At 39.1% G+C, this 21,691-nt stretch overlaps 1 protein-coding gene across 4 annotated transcripts in view; it reads right to left on the reverse strand.

Annotated features, from left to right (window-relative positions):
- Nucleotides 1–21,254, reverse strand: part of IL31RA (interleukin 31 receptor A) — a 40,295-nt gene extending 19,041 nt beyond the window's left edge. For 3 of the 4 annotated variants that reach the window (XM_074855510.1, XM_074855508.1, XM_074855506.1), the window contains exons 1-7: nucleotides 19,665–19,686; nucleotides 19,268–19,322; nucleotides 8,895–8,976; nucleotides 6,567–6,863; nucleotides 5,028–5,148; nucleotides 2,726–2,907; nucleotides 1,131–1,282 (exon numbers count right to left, since the gene is read on the reverse strand). In XM_074855510.1, coding sequence (XP_074711611.1) covers nucleotides 1,131–1,282; nucleotides 2,726–2,907; nucleotides 5,028–5,148; nucleotides 6,567–6,863; nucleotides 8,895–8,946 — 804 coding nt within the window. In that variant the 5' untranslated portion in view covers nucleotides 8,947–8,976; nucleotides 19,268–19,322; nucleotides 19,665–19,686. Of the gene's footprint in view, nucleotides 1–1,130; nucleotides 1,283–2,725; nucleotides 2,908–5,027; nucleotides 5,149–6,566; nucleotides 6,864–8,894; nucleotides 8,977–19,267; nucleotides 19,323–19,664; nucleotides 19,687–21,236 lie in introns of those variants that run through there. The other variant, XM_074855507.1, reaches the window with a different exon arrangement.
- Nucleotides 21,255–21,691: the final 437 nt, after the last annotated feature.

The raw sequence follows: 21,691 nt of genomic DNA on the forward strand, positions 1-21,691 counted from the left end.
ACATAGACTGTATTTGATAGTGAAAAAGCTGATTAAAAAAAGTGATTTCTTATGCAGGTGCTGACAAATACATAATAATGCTGAAACTTTGCAAAAATGTGAATGTTTTCAACATTTGGGAAGGATCTCATATGCACGTAAGCATCACAAGGACAGCAGCGTCTTGACTCCAAAGGTATAAACGTCTTGAGCAGGTCTTTTAAATAAATATTAGTTCAGTTTCTAATATCCTGGGTGGACCTGAGCCATACTGTCCATCAGATCACCCCGAATACTGCATCCTGAATCCAACAACTTATATGTCATACCTACAGTAAAGATGCTAGCCATGAGAATGTGAGAAGGAAGCTAACTGGAAACATCTTTAGTATCAGCAACTTCTTTAAACCTCTGAGGACACTACTATTAGTTACCTTGATGAATTCTTCTCTCCCAGAATTACACATTTAATGTATAAAATAGTAAGGTCAAAGCAGAACTCTCAGTTTAATGAACTTAAAAAAACCAAGCCAAGCAACCTGGCCTATTCTTAAATTTAGAAGAGGAAGCAGTAAGACTGCAAACAGAATCACTGCCATACTGAGGAGCATCGGAATAGGCCATCTAAGAGAAGCAAATTACTAAATACTGTTTTTTCTATAACAGTTCCACTTAAGTATCAGAAAGACAAACTCAGAAAAATAACTTCCTTTATTTTGCATCTTGCAAAATTTATATTTTAGTTCACTTGAAAACTAACGTTATCATTAGCCCATCTTAATCTGATTCAACTTCTGTGGTTGGAAGTACATGCTCTTTCCAACACCAAAATGCAACAGGAAAATAAAATATTTTGACTGACTGTGTGTGTAATCCCCCAGCCTAAGGTCATCCCTTAGCCTTTCACAGAAATACATTCAAAAGTATGGTATGTACCAAAACAGACATTAACCAAAAAGAAGAGAACAATTAATCCTAGACCTCAAAACCATGACCTTAAGATCATGCATACCTAATTATGCTCCACTAAAACAACAAGGTTTTGAACATTATTTCCAACTACTAGTCACTTTTTTCTGTTTAGCCTTTTACAACATTAGGAAATTAGTCACAAAGAAGCTAACATTCAGGAAAAAATTTATGTAGCTTACCGAAGAGTTTGAATATAAGTTTCTGTATTGAACCTGGCAAATTAAATCTTGTGAAGGGATAATCTTCTCAGGCATTTTCCAGGTTACTGTAAGCAACTGCTTTATACCAGTGATTTTTTTAACTGAAAGTATTTCAGGAGGTTCAAATTTCTCTAGAACAGAGAAACAAAAACATTAACAAGGGAAAATGCTTCTTTAGAAGTTCAGAATTGCTCCATCTATGTGTGTCCCAAGAGGTTTATTATCCCAATAACATATATCCTATCAGAGTATTCACATGATGGTCTCTTTTATAAACGTAACTCTACATATGAGAAATTATCTATAAGAGAGATTGCACACAAGTGATTTAATGCTGACAAACCTGCTCTCAAACAAATGTGCAGAGATTTCTTTCATCTGTATCAGCACTGAAGAATACTACGCAGAAGCAACAGCAGGGAAAAGAAACAAAGCACAGCAGGGATGCCAAAGTCAAGTCCAAACTGCAGATGAGGGAAGAATTCAGTTGAAAAGGATTTGAGGGGGAGGCCAGTGTGAAGGAGATGATGGGAAAATAATGGATTAGCACTGAGAAATGAGATTGCTGGTACAGAGGATGTTGTAAGTAATGAGAAGCCACAGCAGGTCTGAACACAGGGAATAAAGGAGCATGTGGCTGGAAAGCTGACAGAGTGCTGCAGCAAAAATACTCAGTTAAAACAGTTGTTGATGAACTACACCAAAATCAAGAGGAAAATGCAGCACAGCACAGAGGGAGAAGAGGTAGACAAAATATTATTATTGCTCCTGGGAATTGCAGAACAGGTGGGTTTTTAACATTCCTAACCAGAAAGTAGAATAGCAGAGTAAATGGTGGGGGGACCTGAAGGAATTATAATATCACTATTCATTTACCATCAGATATTGCACTGTCATCTACTACCACTCAAAAACACAAAAGTACAGTCCAAGTACCACTTTGCTTGATAGGAAAATTTAGTGTATGGCCTTTACTTGCTAATAATTAAAAACTTAGTAAATTATAATGGAAATGTCAGACATTAGCTTTAAAAATATTGTACTTAGATACTTCATAGATGAATACACCACGCTATCATTTTTCACCACCTTTCGGTAAGACCAAGAAATTGCTGAAAATTGCTTCTGTACCACCAACCAGACTGAAGAATTTTACATGGAAAGGTGATTAATTAGAACATATAATTAAGGCAATTAATTAAAACATAACAAGAGACTTGCTTCAACTAAATTGGAAGCATCCAAACTTTGATGAAAAAAATTGGGAAGGATGAAACATTCTATTAAACCCTAAACCTAATTTCAGAGACTTCATAATTTTAGCTATTAAAATTAGATGGTGCTTCAAAACTGAAACCTATTTAAAACCAAATGAAACCCAAGTAATAGTTTCAAAACTATTATATCAAAAATTATTTGTTCACTATTTTCTTCTATGTAAACCAACTTTGATTACACAATCTGTTTCAGAGTTGTCTAACCTGTATGCTGTAGGGAGGGAAAAAGAATTGGGAAGGCTGCAGTCAGCTCAGCGTACACTGATTTATCTTTATTTAACTCTTTTTTTTAATTACCTATTTTTTCCATAGGTATAGGAACACAATCTGATGAGGCTTCACCCAAAACATTTTCAGCTTTCACCTGAAAACAAAAAGAACTACTGTAGGAAACATCTGGATAATAAAACGAACATGACTCTGTTTTGCTTTGACAGGAGTTCCCTGTATTTGGAAGAGTCACCCTTTCTTCTGTCATCCTAAAAAACAAAAGAGAAAAAGGAATTATAAATTAGAGGATTTTCTTAGAATAACTCAGACTGATTGTTGGTTTACTATTTAATTATTATTTACACGTTTTTGAGGTTGCAGAACATCTTTAGCAGTGAACATCTCCTTAGATGATATGCTTGTGCAAATGAGTTCTCTTTCCTAATTGCACTGCTCCTGCAAATGCATATAAATAGCCTGCACAGACTCAATTACTTTTAACTGCAACTAGTAAGACAACTTACCAGGAGCATTAATGAGGAGTAAAATGTCTTAATGGGGCATCCACATTCTATTATTATTTTACATTAAAATAGCAAAGAGAAGTGAAATTATGTAACCCCACACAAAACCTCTTTTAAAAATATGGATAGAATCACATGCCACATGGAATTATGTGATAATAAGCTTTTATTCCTCTTTTAAATATAGAAAAAAGAAACGCCAAATTGTACCACTGCCAAGCTATTACAAGGTAATAGAATTTTGACAGATTTTCTTGAAAGAATACACTGATAATGTGCTGTCTTTACAGCATATACTTTCATAATAAGTAGTGTGAGATGCAAAACTATCAAAATTTGTTTCATTTTACTGACCCACAGAGAAATTCTTCAACAAATAAAAACTCATATATGGGGCCTGTGTTAAATATTTCCTAGTATGCAGTAAGCAAGCAGATCATTTGTGTAACTCAACAGTTCTCAGCTGGTATGGCATGAACATTTGTAAGCTAGTGTAAGCCTACAACGGCTGTGAAAGGAAGTATTCCTGCTTTCCCTAATATGCATAGCTGTTTGTTTCCATTCATAGCTCTTGGCCCCCTTGTACCAGTGCTTTTGTAGTCATATGGTAAAGAGTTGAGGAGTTACCTGGATTAAAATTAATAGCTAGATTTTACTGGAAATAGTTCTGCAATCCAATTCACTCTGTGGTTAAAGAAGAATTTGTGCTGGTACAGGAAGGAACAATACTGAAACAGTTTCAATAGCTGTTCTAGTTTATGGTTTCACAAGTTCAGGTAAGTTACAAAATGTAGAAACACTAGAAGTAAGCAGGGTCCACCTAATGAAGGTGGAAGCTGAAAATGGAGATAAAACGAAAGATGTTTCCTGCTCTACCACTTAAATAAGAAAGACATCATATGCTAGCATAACTTACAAATAAGAAAATGTTTCCTTTGAAGTCTAAATTCCTTCCTGTTCTCAAGAATAATTTTAGAGATTTTAGAAAACTCTTCATGAAATCATATTACCTAGAGTCTTGATTAGGCAGAAAAAGAGCACTACGAGCAGCACTATTATGAAGAACAGACTGACAAGTATATTTGGGACAAAATCTGTGCTATCACCTTCAAAACTTTACCTGAGATCTGCCTTGGAACAACACTGATTTCACCACTTCCACAGTTAACTTATGAAAAAGTAGGCTCCTAAACTATATTTAAAATGTAATGGAGATTGAAAGAATCAAGTATTTATGCTTCTATAATGGGGTCACAAAAACACTAAAAAGCATGAGACTACATAATTCATATTTGTAAATACAAATCCTCAGATGTGAGCAATCCAAAAAGGACAACTCTGAATTCTTTCACTGAAGCCTCATGACTCCAAAGGTCCCTAGGTTAAACCCTACTGGCGTCAAGCAGAGTAACAGTGGCTTTAATAGTTTTAACTGAGAATTTTTTAAAGTATAAGAGGAAGTAATCTTTTTTAACCATCCAAAATGAAGATAGTTAGTTATGCAGACGTTTCTGGGTAATACTCCCACAAAGTGTCTCCATTCTGCATTTGTACCTAGGCTCACTCAGCTTTTGATCAAATTAGTAATGTTACTTCAAGGAAACGAGTGAGTATCAATTCTGATGTAAACATTTCTCTGCTGAATACTGGGTTGAGAATGCTCATTTCCTTTATACAGCATACTAAAAAGGTATCAGATTGTAACATTTTTCAGCAATTACTAACCCCAAATTAGTTGAATTTACTGAGGAAATGCCATGACTCTGAACATGATGGTTCCAGGTTTTCTTCTGTTTAAAGTCAGGATTTGAGGGGAAGGGTGGTCTCACCCCAGCAAGCCAGTTCCCAATACATCTTATACTTACACTTTTCGGTATAGAGTATAGTTTGTTGTAAGATTTGTTTCTCTTCCTGAAGTCCAGGTGCAGGTAAGTTCAGCATTAAAGTAATAAATGCAGGAAATATTTCCTGGTGTGTCTGGTGGAACTACAAGGACAAAGGTTAAAAAAAAAAAAAGTCATCCAGTAAAAATAAGTAACTTTAATGGACCACTGATTTTGTTGGTCAAAAAGCAGATTATGGCGAACTTCACTAAGTGTCTTGCACAGCACTTAATTTTATAATTTCTTACTGCCCTCAAAACTCCTCAAAAATCCAAAATCAAAACCACTTTTTCTTCCCATAGGGAGACAGGGACATTTTCTCCAAATACTCAGAAGTACTTAAATAAGCAGGCCTGAAGGTATTTTTGCAGTAGCTCATTAACTATCTTGTATCTCACTACATACATAACTTGTATATCACTACATACATTGTCCTGAACCTCTAAGTATACCCCCCACAACATGCCTGTAGCTCAAGGCCAGTCCAGAGTGTAAGAGGAAAACAAGGAAACAGCACAGAAGTTCAGGAAAAGGCATTCTCTGAAAGATAAAACTCCTCTTGGTTCCTTCCCAGAATGTCTAACCACATACCTTATAAGAACCCCTCATCTGAGGAGCCTGCAAGACCTCAGAGAGCAGATGACAACTTCCTGGGAAACGTATCTATATGACCTGGAAGAGATCTCTAATTCTCAACTCTCTTTATCTTATCAGCACGACAGCACAAAGGAAACAATCCTCTGCAATCTCTATAGTCTGAAGTCATCCATAAAAACGTAACACCCTCAAAGACTTCTTTGTTAAAGTCAGACTTCTTCACTCAACAGAAGAAATTGGAGTTGAAAGGAAGAGAACTGCACCCAGTGAAATACACTAGTTGAAAAAGCCCTCTCTCCAAAACAGTACTTTTCTGTCCCACCTAATGTAACACTCAAAAGATCTTTCTTTTATTGACAAGCTTGTGCCACACTAAACTCCACAGACAGGCAACAACTTCTACTGGGTTTTATTCCACAGATGTATTTTTCTGTACTTATTGCTTCTTTACTAGAATGGCACCCCTAGGCATATGTCAGTATAATCTGGACTTAATCCATTCAATAAATTAGAAAATTTGTATACATACTTATCCTGTAACCTTCTCCATAAGAGACTGTAATTACAGCTTCTTTGGCACAGGGGATTAGAGAGGAAATCTTCCCTGGAGAAAGCTAAAATTGGCTAGGCTAGACAAAAGACATAACAAAAGGGACAGACTCAGTACCCTCTGAACTCAACAGAAAACCTCCACTCACTTCAGCTGGCCAAAAGTCAAGGGTCAGAGAGGTTAGGACCAGTGTCAGTAAGGAATGCCTGTGATTTCATGTTTTATTTCAGAAAAAAAAGGAGATACTTGAATACAAGTGTCTTACAATGCCACAAGCTAAGAATACAAAAAAAAAAGCAGTTGTTTTAAAAGTAAAATTTTTACATTAAGTTATTAAAAAAAATTAAAATTCATTTTTCTGCATTTCTACTTACAGCCAGATTTAACTTCAGTGTGAACCAGAAGTTGTTCCTTGCCCAAGTACTTAGTGAAACATTTCACATGAGCTCTGCTGTAAGTGAAATTATGGATGGTTACACTAGATACAGTCTCATTCACAATGCTATAGTCTTCCTGAGCAATTAATTCATGATTCAATTTCCAGATGATATGGCTTGCATTTCTGTGAGGTGTGTAGCGTTTTCCAAGAACACAAAAGAGTTTCAGGGTGGATCCTCTTTCAATTTCAGGAGATGAAGGAAAAATGTCAGCATCTCTGATAGAGTTTTCATCTAAAAACAAAACCAAAGATATCACATAACCTAATTCCTTTTAAAATACCAGTGGAAAAATTGTAAGTTATTTTGTTGTGTACAGATCATTTAATTAGATTTTTTTTTCATATGGAGTTCAAATAAAATGCCCAATTAGTCACTTGAATCAGATACTGCTGCTTGGAAACTCAGTTCACATTTATTACTATATTACCATAGGTATTATATAAGAATGCTGATTCTATACCTTCCCAGAAATAATGGAGAAACTTCAACTCAAGTGTTTTTTAATAGCTGAAAATGAAGAAGAGATACTCGTCTTTTAAATGTTTTAAAAAAACATTCCTATATGTAAAAGGTATGCATACCATTTAGATGTTATCATTACTAGTTATTATATCAGAAAATACATCAAACTGGTAAGCTTAAAATTTACAACTAAGCTGCAATATATTTCACTATCTCATTAGTACTTTTAACCCTCATAGAATTTATATTCCCAGATACAGTACAGGAATTGTATGTAAAATGCATGTAAAAGGAAAACACAGAAGTAGGCTGAATGAATAAATTCAGCAACAAAGTTATCGAACAGTGAAAGAATTACCCATTAGAGTATTGCAAGAAGCTAGCTGGAGGTTTTGTTGCTGCTACTTATTTCTTGAAGCCAAATTTCATAAATAAATCTGTTAAATAAAACCAAAAAAATCCCAACTTTTACAGATAGAATTTTTTGCTAGAATGTAAGAATGAAAGGGAATCAAATATTAAACTTTCTTCCTGGTTCTCTGCTAATTCTCCCCTTTTTGGGTGTCTTAACTGTAAATTGCTTTCTATGTTTCTTTTTGTGTTATTTTTGTTTCAAAGTAATTTATGTTTCAAAATCACGCTAATGGCTATTTTACACTCTACTGCACAAATTTTACTGTATATCAGTTGTAAGCAACTGCCTGTACTGTTTCACTTACTGTTCAAGCTTCTACAAACATATGGTCCCAACTTCCATGATCCCCAAATACCATTACATGATAAATTACTGTTGTATGTTAAGTTGTATGTGATAAATTGCACATGAACTTTCAACTATTGTCACAAAGTCATTATTTCAATCTGTTCTTGTGATTTCCTACTCTAAACTATACTATTGGACTTAATCAGCTTAAAGTGGCAGTGTTGTCACAAGAAGCATTTTTAATCCTCAACCACCCATTCACTGCTGTTATCCCCTTTGCATGCCAGAACTGCCTGCTTAAACCGAAAGGAAACTGATACAGATGAAAAATAAAAGCTTGGCAAAAAATAACATCATCCTCCATCCAAATCAGATTCCTCACCATTTCAGAACTAGCCACACGAAGATGCATTCGAGCAGAAGGAGAGGGAGATGAGAGGCAGAGGGAGTGCCGAACTACCTGCTTTTCCAACTTCAGCAGTTACCTGTGCTGGCTTAAAACGACTGTGGAGCTTCCACATTAAAAAAGAAAAAAAAAAAACAAACACCAAAAAACCCCAATAGTCACACATTGTGAGGCGACTTTTAAAATTAGGAATGAGAACATTAGTAGCCATTGCATGAATCTCTGAATAGGTCATATTTGACTTAAAACTCTCTAAACGCAGAAGACATTTACTGCATTTTAAGTGTTCATGTGTTACATAAACATTAATTTGTACATCAGCAGATCTCCAAAGTTACCAGCCTTTACAACCCAACTAGAACTGAAGTATGATATGCCTTCCACATCCAGATTCCTTGTCTATATCCTGTGCAACAGGGAAAAAGTTAACAAAGTAAGTTTTAAAATGTTTTTTTTCTTAATACTTTAAATACAAAAGAAAATAAATCCAGGCTATTGGACAAAAGGACATCATGAGTGCCATAAATTAGTTTTTCTCTCTATACTGTGCACGACTTAGTCAAGCACCTACTAACTTCTGTTTTTAAAACACATTTTTATCATTTTCAGAACTCTTCAAAATTTCATTTGGAGAAGATCACATTTTGGAAAACTTTCTTGTGATAAGACAGGTGCTAATCAAGAAACATACCTGCTATAGAGCTGCAGAGCAGGATGAACATCCAAATCAAACAGTTGCACATTTCCTTTTCAGTGCCTACAGGCAGGAAATGCTGTCATAAAATAAAAATAAAATACTTCAAGTAAATACTTTGTGAACATTTGCGTACAAGTTAATAATGTTATTCAGCTTTTCTCACTTGTATTAGAGTTAAATATTGCTTTGTCTAAGTGTTACTTTCCTGTACAATGGGAGAAACTTGATGCAGTTTTCCTAAGGTAAGTGCATACATTTTCTATAAAAAGAGAGGTAAGTTCCCCTGAAATCCTTCTGAGGGCAATTCAATTCACCTAAGTACTTTACCTTCTGAGGACCCTGTAAAGAATTGGTAAGAAATATATCTATTTCCACTTGAAATCCAGATGCCTAGCCATCTTCTGAGCAGATTGAATTATTTTGAAAAGTAAGGCTGTTGCAGGAGAATGAATGGTCCACATCTCTTGTGCATCACTACCTAATAAAAAAAATTGTTCAGGAAGTGGGCAACAGTCCCAGGTCATCGTCCACCCAAGAGAAGGTGAATTCACATATTTTTGTTATCCCAGCTAAATGTCCCAGGCACCAGACTTGAGGACACTCTTCAAAGGCAAGGCAAGACACCCCTGTTTGGCTTGCTCTTTGAAGCTGAACTGCTGTACAGCCAAAAAAACCTCAAAACTCTGGGATAAGAAGGAGGAAAGCAAAGTAGACTGATTTATTCTAAAGGTACAGCTGAATCTAGGGTTCCAGGGGAAAAATGACAGAAATCAAACACTCCCCTTGCCTCAAGCACTCAAGTGCTGTCATCACTCACAGAATCACAGAGTGGTTGAGATTGGAAGGGATCTCTGGAGGTCATCTGGTCCAACCACCCAGCCCAAGCACAGCCACCCAGAGCCAGTTGCCCAGGCCCATGTCTAGATGACTTTTGAAGATCTCCAAGGATGGAAAGTCCACAACCTCTCTGGTCAACCTGCCCAGTGCTCAGTCACCCTCACAGTGAAAAAGTGTTTCCTGATGTTCAGAGGGAACCTCCTGTTTTTCAGTTTGTGTCTGATGCCTCTTGTCTTGTCACTGGGCACGATTGGAGAGAGCCTGGCTCTGTTCTCTTTGCACCCTCCCTTCAGGTATTGATGAGATCCCCACTGAGTCTTCTCTTCTCCAGGCTGAACAGTCCCAGCTCTCAGACTTCTCCCACATGACAGATGCTCCAGTCCCTTAATCACTGTTGTGGCCGTTCACTGCACTCTGTCCAGTATGTCCATGTCTCTCTTGTATGGGGGAGTCCAGAACTGGACACAATACTCCAAGTGTGGCCTCACCAGTGCCAAGCAGAAGGGAAGGATCACCTCCCTTGAGCCGCTGGTTACACTCCTAATGCAGCCCAGGATACCATTAGCTTTCTTTGCCACAACGGCACATTGCTGGCTCATATTCTACCTGGTGTCCACCAGGACTCCTGGGATCTTCTCTGCAAAGTGGCCCTCCATCTGGTCAGCCCCCTGTCTGTACTCATGTCTGGGGTTGTTCCCTCCCAGGCGCAGGATTTGGCACTTCTCCTTGCCAAACTTCATGAGGTTCCTGGCAGCCCATTTCTCCAGCATGCCGAGGCCCCTCTGGATGGCAGCACGACCCTCTGGCACATCAGCCATTTCTCCCAATTTTTTCATCAGCAAACTTGCTGAGAGTATGCTCTGCCCCACCATCCAGACCATTAATGAAGATGATAAACAAGACTGGACCCAGTATTGACCCCTGGGCTACACCACTATTCACTGGCCTCCAACTAGACTTTGTGCCACTGATCACCACCCTCTGGGCTCACTAGTTCAGGCAGTTTTCAATCCACGTCACTGTCTGCCCATCCAGCCCACACTTCACCAGCTTGTCTGTAACAACCACTGTCTGTGAAGTGGCCCAACTTCAACATGAAGGACAGAATATGCTGCAACCCAGACAACTCATTTGTCTAATAAGTAGGAAATCTGCCCGTAGAAAATAATTTCAGATCCCCTTCAGCATATGAGGGCCTAGGGCCCAATATTCCTACTTACTGGACAAGTAACTCTAGCTACTATGTTCATAAGCAAAAGGTGGGTATTACTACTGCTGCAGTTAGTTAGGGTCCCTGTTTCACATCAGGTTTTCAGATTTATCTGAGGAGCGAGCTGCTGGAATTTCAGCTTTCCATGCAAACCTGTATGTCAGGAGGGCTCCAGGTAGGAGACAAGTGCTATCTCCCTAGAACAGATACACCAACAGCTTTCACACCAAACAAAGCATCTCCTCCTCCCACAGGCCCCGACAGTGCTAGGAAGCAGATGTGCACCAGGTCACTCCTTGGGACAAAGATCTATAGACCCTACATTATGGTCCCTTCCACTAAAACTTCTTGGGTTTGCTACAAAATAAAGTTTTACAGTAATCTAAAAGAGTAAAAAAAATGATTTGTGCTGAGTTTCTGACAGAACTCATCTTAAACATTATTTTCAGTCTGTCTTAGAAAGCATTTTATAAACTTTGAGGCTATGACAGTGCAAAACAGGAGAAAAAAATTAAAAAGACACATGGGATAAAAAGAGAAATGAGGGAGGAGTTTGTCCAGTGACACCCACCTAAAATAGAGCTGTAGCAAGATCTGTAAAAACAAGAAATAAAGCAATTACAAGAAGAGAATCTATTACTACTTTAATTACCTAGGGTGTAAGTTCTTGTTCTCTAAAGCAGTAAAGACAAATTATGCTACTGATGGCAATAAAAACCAAGAACCTTAAGCAATATTCCAAGTATTCTGCACCAGTAGATGCAGAATAAAAAACAGATGCAGATTTAAAAATATTTGGTTATTTTTAAATTTTAGTATTAATATAGTCCATAGCAATGTTGATGACATACTAGAAGTTCTACTCTGTTAAAGGTAAGAATTTATTTTGTAAGCACTAAAGTATGTATTTATTCTTACTATATTTTTTTTAAGTTTAAGAAAGATACCGAAGTAAAAGAATCAGTCCCAAAGTCACAGCTACAAGAAAACTACATTCCACTCAAAAATAAAGCAAAATCATAACAATGACTAAAAAAGGCTTTGCTGACTTCATAGGAACACGCACCAATGATTGCTATACAACTGCGATGAACACTAATGTAGTCACTACTTCATTAGCTAGGAGACTAGTAGTTGCAGAAAACCAACATGCTTCAGAGATGATTATCAACATCAACAAAATCAAGCAAAATTACAAAGAGCACTCCAAAATGATGTGCCTAATCAAAACTATCTGACAGAGGAGGAATGGTCAGCCAAAGACAATGAGTTACAGATGCTACACTGGCATAAGCATTTTTTAAAAAACTTTTAAAAGCAAACAATTTTATTAGTCAAATAAAATGTTTTTGCAACAGCTCTATGAATATGGCTTTAATCTTGGAGGATACACTTATTCATGAGAATACCAAATCCTCTGTGTGGGAAGATAAGCATATGTAAAGTTGTTTACAGGAAAGAGCTTAAGGCACTCAACATAATAATAAAGCTCTATTCTTTCTTTCCTGTAGACGTAACTGCTAGCAACATGTAATAAAAGCCCACTGCATATTCTGTATTGTAAAGACTTCATGAAATAAAATCAATAGTTCAAAACACAGGCTTTCCACTTACATGCATCAACCACAGAATACAAGGTTTATGTATTATGGCCACAACTAACTAAAGAATTTCCCCTAGTGATTGACATTTTCCTTAGATTCACCGAACATAAATACACAGTAACAAAAACCAGTAAAAATTTGCCATAAGATTACAGTATGTCAAGAAACAACTGCTTCCAGATCATACAGGCAGCAGCATCATTTGAAATATATGCAACAATAAAAGAATTGAGCAAAAAGAGAAACAAGCAATTTCACCACAGAGCAGCTGTCAATACTGAACTTTGATTACACTGCGCTAAGTAAAAAGGGCTAACAGGTTTTCCTATTTTGTGGACTACTCAAAAAACCCAAACTCCCCCAAAAAGCCAGCTAATACCAAGAACAAAACTAAGATCATGGTTCTCCCCAGGGAGGACATGCGAAGTCCCTTCCTACCTAGAAAGAATTAATTTACAAAATGTTTTCAATAAAATTAACAGTCTGTTTCAATAGAAGATCTGTTGCAAAATAAGCAACCATGAGTTGACATGGACACCCGAGAGCAGCTGCCCTTCTTCTGGAAATTAAAATTATTTTACAGATCTTTGCTGAATGTTTGTGAGAAAAATTGAAAGACAGTATGAGCAGAACCACGGCCTTGGTTAAAGAATAGAACACTTCAAAGGGTGCAAAAACTCTACAGGGAGTTGAAGAACAATCTGATATATAAAAAAGAAAAAAAAAAGAAAAAGGAAAAAGCCCGTCAAGTTTACCAAACACTCCCACTGTCTGTCTTTGCTTACAACTTCGCAGATCTCTAACAGTTTCTGCTGACATTCTATGTATGCTGTTTCACGATTTTTGAGGGTACATGAGACAGAAGAGGCTGCATTTCAGCTAAAATAGTTCAGCTATTTCAAAGAATAAGGAAACCATTTCTTTAATCATATTCCTTTGACTAGCTCCAGCAATCCCACACTTCATTAGCAAGGGACTGGAACTCAAAAGCATTGGAAAAATCATAAAAACATTTTTAATTATGCTTGTGCCGAAAGTACCACATACCACCGCATATTCCAGCACAGCGGAGCCCAGTGCTGAGATCAGGCATGGCAAATCTGGCTGCGATGCCAAGCCTTTGAAAAATTCTAGTTCCACATGCTCACCAAAAACCTTAAACAGCTCAGTGAGCACTCCTTCTCCTGTACCCACTCTTCTAGTGCCCATCACACAGTAAGTCACTTCCACTTGCTAAAACAGCAGAAAACTAAGCAAAAAATGTATTATGTTAGCAAGCGTAAGCAACTCACTACATGATTTGACAGGCATCTAAGTTGGTGAAACAGAGGAGAGGACTGTGGAAAGAGAACTCCATGACACTTCTTCCCAGCTGTGAGCTGTTAATTTAGTTCAGTCCTGATGCTGTGCTGCATCTCCTTCCACCTTCTCCAACACCAACTAGCAGCTAGTTGGTTATTTGACTTGCCAGCTGCTAGCTACTACATGTCAGAGACCAGGGTAGTGACTCAGCAGGTTACATCTGCTTACATCTTACCGTGGTTGTCACTGTATTGATACATAACTAAATAGCTCTTTGGCTCTTTACTTAAGAAATTGCACATACTAAAGTGACGAAAGAACATTCCTGAGTGAAAGTCACATCATAAATTCATAAGTGCTTCACTTAAAGATATGTACAAAAGCTAAATTCTGATGACTGAACAATTAGCATGAACAGAACTGTCTTCTTCAACTATTTAAAAAACTGATTCACCAAAGCCACATTTCTTGCCGGACTGGGCAATCTCAATGAAGATCTCATTAAATAAATAAAAAATTGTGTAACATAGTTGATGAAACACAAAGCTTTCTCAATACCAAAACCTCTGGTTTTCTATTTTCATTTTGAAATGTAAGTTGTTTGGAAGAGCTATGGTTTAAAAATGTAAAGAAGTCAGAAGAAAAACTTACCCAAAGTAACTTTTCCCCATACTCTATTTAGAACTATTTCTTAATCATCCTTCTCCTCCATTTTGGGACAGGAAAGTTTTTTCCATTCAGATCCAATTCTAAGATTCTTTTCAACTACACTAACACATACTTCTACATGTAGTTACACACTGTTAGACCATGATTAAAGAACATGATACATCTACAAATGGAAAGGCAGTATGCCTTTAGCCTATATAAAACATAAGCCCAGTCCTCTTCAAGAATTTCTAACATTTTTGCTGAAACCTGACATGCATCCTTCCCTACTAAGTGTGACACTCTTCTAACAACTATGAAAGAGGAAAGCAGCTGAACAGCCATTGCTTTTATTTATTCTTTAGTAGCAATTGCTACAGCTCTGCCATGCCAGCTACCATATGGGGAGACAGACCTTGCCCTATATGTGATCAGCCAATGCTGAATGCCAGGAGCCCGAGCCTACACTCAGCCCCACTGGGCCACCCGACTGTGATGTAACTTATGCACAGATGCAACTGGAAAAGCCTTAACCATCAGTTTGAAGAACTCCAAGATTCAAATCCATCAGTGTTTTCACAAATCCTAAAGGGAAAGAGGACATTTCAGGCAAATGATCCAAATACAAACTTCCTAGATAAAAGGGTGTAGAAGCATCAGCTTTCAGGATTGGTCAGGTTTCCATCAAGGGCACTACCAGTGAGCATCAGAAGAGGAAAATGACATGTAAACCTACTGGAGGAAGCAGTAAATGTGAGGGACAGCTAATGGCTTTTCCCAACTCTCTAATCCCTATAAATCATGCACTGACAAGCTCATCCATGACAAAAATGACAGACTCTAGTGAAATATCCTGAGCACACTGGTTTCATAACCCACAGTCCTTAACTGAACTCAAAATAGTCAGTTGAACATCAGATCAGGATGAATAATATTTAAAATTTTACCATTTAAAAATAACTTGATTTAAACAGGACTTAGGTGTGTTGTCTTCTGAAAAATAAAGCTATTTAAATTTGAAATTATGACAGCCTACCTTAAAACACATTGGTATCATAATCTACTAAAATCACTTAAATTAAATAAATTCAAACAATAGATATTGAGAAAAGAGAAGCCACTAAGCTGATGAACATATCTGAAGGAGCAGCATGGAGCAGAGCTCCTTGAAATGCAGTGCCAACTTTTGACACAGAAACTTGTTCTTAAAAATGCCAAAGGGGGGGGGGGGGGGGGGGAGGATAGAAATAAAGGCTGTATTCATCAAGTCCAATGGACTGTTAATTTAAAAGCTGCAAATCAACTGGAAACCGAAAAAGCAGGAAAGCCATTTTCCTCTTTCAGTCTGTAAATATAAAAAATAGGCACAAAAGGATAAGATATTTTTGTTCTAAATTCCTCAAGGATGTAGAGACTGGGAAATGTCAGTTCAGTTAATAACTGCTGATAACAGTTATTTTGCTTACTATACCCTAGAGTTACAGATGCAAAACATGTTTTGATAAATCCTTTTGTTATAGAGCAATATTTAACAGCACATTGAATATTAATGTTTTAACATACAATGCTGTTCATTGAAATTTAAAAATAATTTTTACCTAAATGCAGCTTGATACTAATACAGAAAAATAATGAGTAAATAGAACATATTAGAGTATATATCTAGTAAGTAGAATATAATTAATTATTCTCTCAACAAGCATAACAAATAAGCCTCTAAATTTATCTTAAGGTTTAAAATGCTCAGGTAGATAAAAAAAAGCTGCAAAACAAATATTTGTTTGTTAATTAATATATTATACCTCAAAATAAAAACAATTTTGGGGAAAAAAGCTTAAAGCTACAAACACAAAACAAGATTTAATTCCTTTATTTTTTCATATTGGTCACTTTTTTCATTTTAACTACATGATTATATCCTATTTGATAACACTCAGTAAAAGGCCATGCCATCAATATCACTAGAACCGAATGATGGTGATACTATCAGAGAGAACTGCAGTGCTCACAGCACTCCTTGTTCTTTTTTCACTGAGAAAGAGGAAACAGTGAAGTTAGGGCTTAAACAGGCTTCATGTACAGGTCTGGTCTTGGAGCGTTCTTCTTCGGATCAGTGTTTGAGGGAATACAAAGTCTATTTTGGCTACAAAAGTCTACTTTGAGAGATGATTTTGTGTTAGATGTTTTCACTTAGTAAGACATTATTAGATAGGATGGTTGCCTTTGTGCCCCTTTCTTGAGCACAGTCACTCAAAGAAAGGTGGAGAACAATATGCCTCTGCCATGATAAGCAAGTAGTGAGAAAAATGGATGACCAGGGCAGGAGGATCCATGTGTTGAGCTTTAAAGAAATGTGGAACCCTTATCGAGAGAGGGTGGCCAGATCCAAACCTCTTACCATTGCCATATTTGGGTGGCTTTAACCTGAAGAACGCACACCTGTCAGAAAATCAGAAGAAAGATTCTCTGTACTACTTCGGAGCATCAGTTCACCTTGTCCAGCCTCGGCTCTTGAACTAAGTCCAATTCCAGATGTTCCAGGGTAAAATACATGTCCACTTGAATAACGTCAGCAAACTGTGTTTCACAAGAAAGCAAATAAAAACTTCCCCGGACTGTTCAGAGAATCAGCTACAGCCCCAAAATGTAGGATATAATTATAATCCCTGTCCCACTGCAGTGCTGGAGAACAATGCAGGTAATCCAGTGCTCTCACACACGCAAGAAGGAAAGAGAACAAAATGAGTGCAAAACCCCACTTTCATACTTTATCACTCAGAAAAGATGACTGTGACCCTGTAGCCTACCTGTACGCATAATACACCATTCTGAGAGATTTCATCATATATTCTAGAAAACATTGTAAACTCAGACTCATTACAAACTCAGCTAATAGTGAGTTTTGCGCTTATACTGTTGCATCACTTATTCTTGGTTTTATGAGTTAATTTGGAATATAGACAATACCTGCACACCATTTCATTTCATATATTTTTCAGTGATTAAGAGGTTTCCTTACACTGCCACTATCAAATATCCTTCTCCATATTCATCTCAATCTTATATAAATTAAAGAGTATACATTAAGTCCTCCTTAAAAGGTTTGTTTTCCATTTCATTTGGTTATTTTTTTGTACTCTTTTTTGAAGGTTCTCCAGGATTTCACTGAAGTGCGCACACAATATCTCAACAGTCGGAGCTAGACTTACAGAAGTGAGCCACCGTCTCCATTACACTAATGCAGTGAATGTATAACGTGACACGGAAGCCTCTGCACAGTGAACCTTCACCTATTCCTTACAACCTCTGACTGCTGGATGCTAAACACCTCATGTATCTTGTTATAGGAACATAAATATGATCACTACCAGACACTTACCTGCTATTCCTCTTACTGTAATTCCAAGCAGAAATGTTAGCCCTTTTTTTTCCCCCATCAGAGAACACAGTCATCTAAAACAGTCTTTACATTACTAATTTCCAAGAGTTTTTTGTCCTGTTGAGCATCCTCTCTATTCTTTGATCCCAAATACATTTACCTCGGTGTTGACCTGCATAAGACAACTGCCATATCACCCTGCTAATTCAGATACTCCCATAAAGGTTATATATCCTGTTTTTCTTTTGATTACTACCTATCCTGTAAAGTTCACTAACAATATTTTTATATCTTAGTCAAAACTGCTAGGTGAAACATAGCATGGCATTGTGAAACCAGGCTCCATGGGACCTACTAAAAAGAGCTACGTTTTGAGATCTCCTAGTACAGCATTTTTAAATTGAAAATGTTCTTGACAAGCACCAAATAATGCAAAAATTTACCAGATTTGCATGGTTATTATAGAGAAATCAAGATCTTTAACATTTAATACTGCAACCTCCATGATATAAAGTTTTTTCCCCATTTTTATTCCTTGAGACCCGTTTTGTTACTGATTAGCCTCTATCTGACAGAAAACTCCGAACTGACCATTCCATTCTTTTGCCCAATACATGAAGCTTTCTGCAAGCATGAAAACATTCTCTTGCCCAGTGTCTTAATTCACAGATAAGAAGCTAGAAATTGCATTTCAACTATTTCTGACAATCATCTTCAAAAGACAACAGTCACACAGTCCATTACAGATGAGAAGTTCAGTGCAGCTTCCCCAATTTAAGAAGGAATGCATGTAGGTGATACTCATGACAGATACGTACACAAACAGAATACAAAATTATTTTTTGCCAGGAGGCAGAAACTGTGCAAGCATAGAAGAAGCACGGGGCTAGCATATTTAAATCTGATACACCACTGAGAAAATTCGAGTGAATACAAACAACTTAAGCAGCCAGCAGTTAGGAAAGAGCTTTTACTGCCTTTGATGACTGCATATATTGCAAACATTCTGAGAACTAGCTTCTACCCATTGCACACACACTGAAAACCACTGCTAAGCATCTGTATCATACTCTTCCCAAAAAGAGACAAACGCAATCAGCTAAATAGGAAGCTTCAATTCTTGCTATCTCATGGACTTGGAAGAAACTGAAAGGAGTTGCTTGGCCTGGAGAGACCCTGAAGCATGCACTGCCTCAAGTCTGGGATGAACATCTGAAGAGATATGAATGCGAGCACGTAACGCTGCAGGGAAGACTTTCACACTTTCCCAACTCCATATTAACAAAAATGAGCAGCGGGACCTCCGCTTTTTTAAAAAAAAAACAACCAAACAAACAAAAAACCCACAAAAAAAAACCCAACAAAAAAAAAACAACTTCACACTTACCGCAGCTGCAGAACGGGCGTTTCGCTTAACAGGGACCCCTGCCTCCTCGCGACTGCCAAGGGATGTAACAAAATAGGAAGTTATCAGGCTCAGCACAAGCGACACTTTTTCCTGTAACTCTGACGGACAGAAACCACCGCCCCGCGCCAGCTGCCTCCGGGCTGCCCCCGAGCCCACAGCCGCCGCGTCCCCTCGCCGCCGCTGCGCCCTCCGCCCGCGGGAACGCCCCGCCCTCCCCGGCTGCGGCGGCGGGAGCCCCCCGAAAGGGGCCGGCGCGGGAGGGGGAGCACGGCCCCACCCGCCGCGCGGAGACACCGCCTCGGGGACCCGCCCGGCACCGAGGGGCGAAGCCTCCACCGCGGCCCCCGCCGCACCCCGACCCCGCCGGAGCCCTTACCGCTGCCTCCCGCCGAGCCGGGGCCGCGGGGGAGGCTGAGGGACAGCGGGGGGGGGTCTGAGGCATGGCCGCGGGGCCGCCTCCCGCCCGCCCCTCGCGGCGACCCCACCTGCCGGGCGGGGCTGCGGCCGGGGCACGGCGGGGCGCGGGCGACGTGGGGACGCTGGCAGCTGACCGGGGCGAGGCGGAGGCTGACCCGGCCGTGCTGTCTCCGGCGAAGGGACAGCCTGCAACTCCACAACTGTACTTCTTTACGGTGCACCGGCACAAATGTGATTCTCCTCCTCTGCTCCACTCTCCTGAGACCCCACCTGCAGTGCTGTGTCCAGCTCTGGGATCCCCAACACAAGAAGGGCATGGACCTGCTCGAGTGGGTCCAGAGGAGGCCATGAAGATGCTCAGGGGCCTGGAGCACCTCCCCTGTGAGGACAGGCTGAGAGAGTTGGGGTTGTTCAGCCTGGAGAAGAGAAGGCTCCAGGGAGATCTTATAGCGGCCTTCCAGTACTTAAAGGGGCTACAGGAAAGATGGGGAGGGACTATTGATCAGGGAGCATAGTGATAGGATGAGGGGTATCGGTTTTAAATGGAAAGAGGGTAGATTTAGATTAGATATAAGGAAGAAATTCTTTACTGTGAGGGTGGTGAGACACTGGAACAGGTTTCCCAGAGAAGCTGTGGCTGCCCCCTCCCTGGCAGTGTTGAAGGCCAGGTTGGACGGGGCTTTGAGAAACCTGATGTAGTGGAAGGTGTCCCTGTCCATGGCAGGGGGGTTGGAACTAGATGGGCTTTAAGGGTCCCTTCAAACCCAAGTATTCTATGGTTCTATAAAATCTCACAGTACTTTCAAAGGGCATCAAGTAATCAGCTATATAATGATGTACACAGCAACATTTTGATGCAGATGAGTCAGTTCAGCAATGTCTTTAAATTACATAAACATGCACAGTGAAACAAGTGTATTAGGTAACAGCCATCACCAAGGAGCACTCACACATATGTACCTCATGCATTATTTAGAGTATCAGCACTGTGAGAGAAACAACTACAATTATGATACCTTTTAAACCTAAACAAATGCATTCCAATTAATGACTTAGAAGAAAACTGCAGCCATCAGCAACATAAAAAGGAATAAAAGGAATGAGAATTAGAAGCATTGCAATTAAAGGAGATACTGTAAGGTTAGTAAATGGAAATCCAAAGTCCCCAGTAATGTGCCTCTTACTAAGTACTGACAGTCCTTTCTAAGGAGACACTCCAGGAACAGATACTGTATTTTAATATCTTAATCAATACAGATGTCATGCAGAGGTCCTGACCCCAGTTTAGGAAGACATGCACAATAGACAATAAATGTGTTCATTCCACACTAGTGTCACAGGAAAGACAAGCTGCAGATCTGGATAGAGAGGTTTAAGACCAGTGATATCTGAGCTGTCACCCTAATCGGTTATCTCAGCTACTCACTGAGGCCCACCAGCCCTTCCCATCAGGGAGATGGCCACTGCTCTGGGAAGGTTGTGCTGGCTCCCTGCTCCACAGCTGCTCACCATTACCATACCCAAGCCTTACCAGCCAAGGTCCTCACGCTGCCCTATTGTTTGTCTCCATGTATCTCTCCCATCTCCAGAATCTCTCCCCACTTCCAAGATCTGTCTTTCTGCAGGATGTTCACATTCCTTCCGCTCTCCGAGCCCTTGGCTTTCTCATGTGATAATCTACTTGCAAAAGCACAAAGTCGATCAGCCCACTCACTGGCTTATGCCTATTCATTAACGGGAGGATTCAGGAAATGCCCCTTTTGCGTAGTTCGAGCATTACAAAAAGTCACAAGCAGCCCTCACAGCTGCAGCTAGCAAGCAGCAGGTTTGTACTCGAGAGTTCAAAAGTTCAGTTTCAAACCCTCACACTGCACACGCACCACAATGAGAGCAAAATCCCCCAAGCACAAGCCCCGTGTCTCAGGTGAAGCTGTTGGTGGGCTCATTGACTTGTTCCTACTGCCGTGACTTGTCCAGCTTGTGTTT

This window comes from Strix uralensis, chromosome Z (genome assembly GCF_047716275.1).
Source record: "Strix uralensis isolate ZFMK-TIS-50842 chromosome Z, bStrUra1, whole genome shotgun sequence".
Lineage (NCBI taxonomy): Eukaryota > Metazoa > Chordata > Aves > Strigiformes > Strigidae > Strix > Strix uralensis.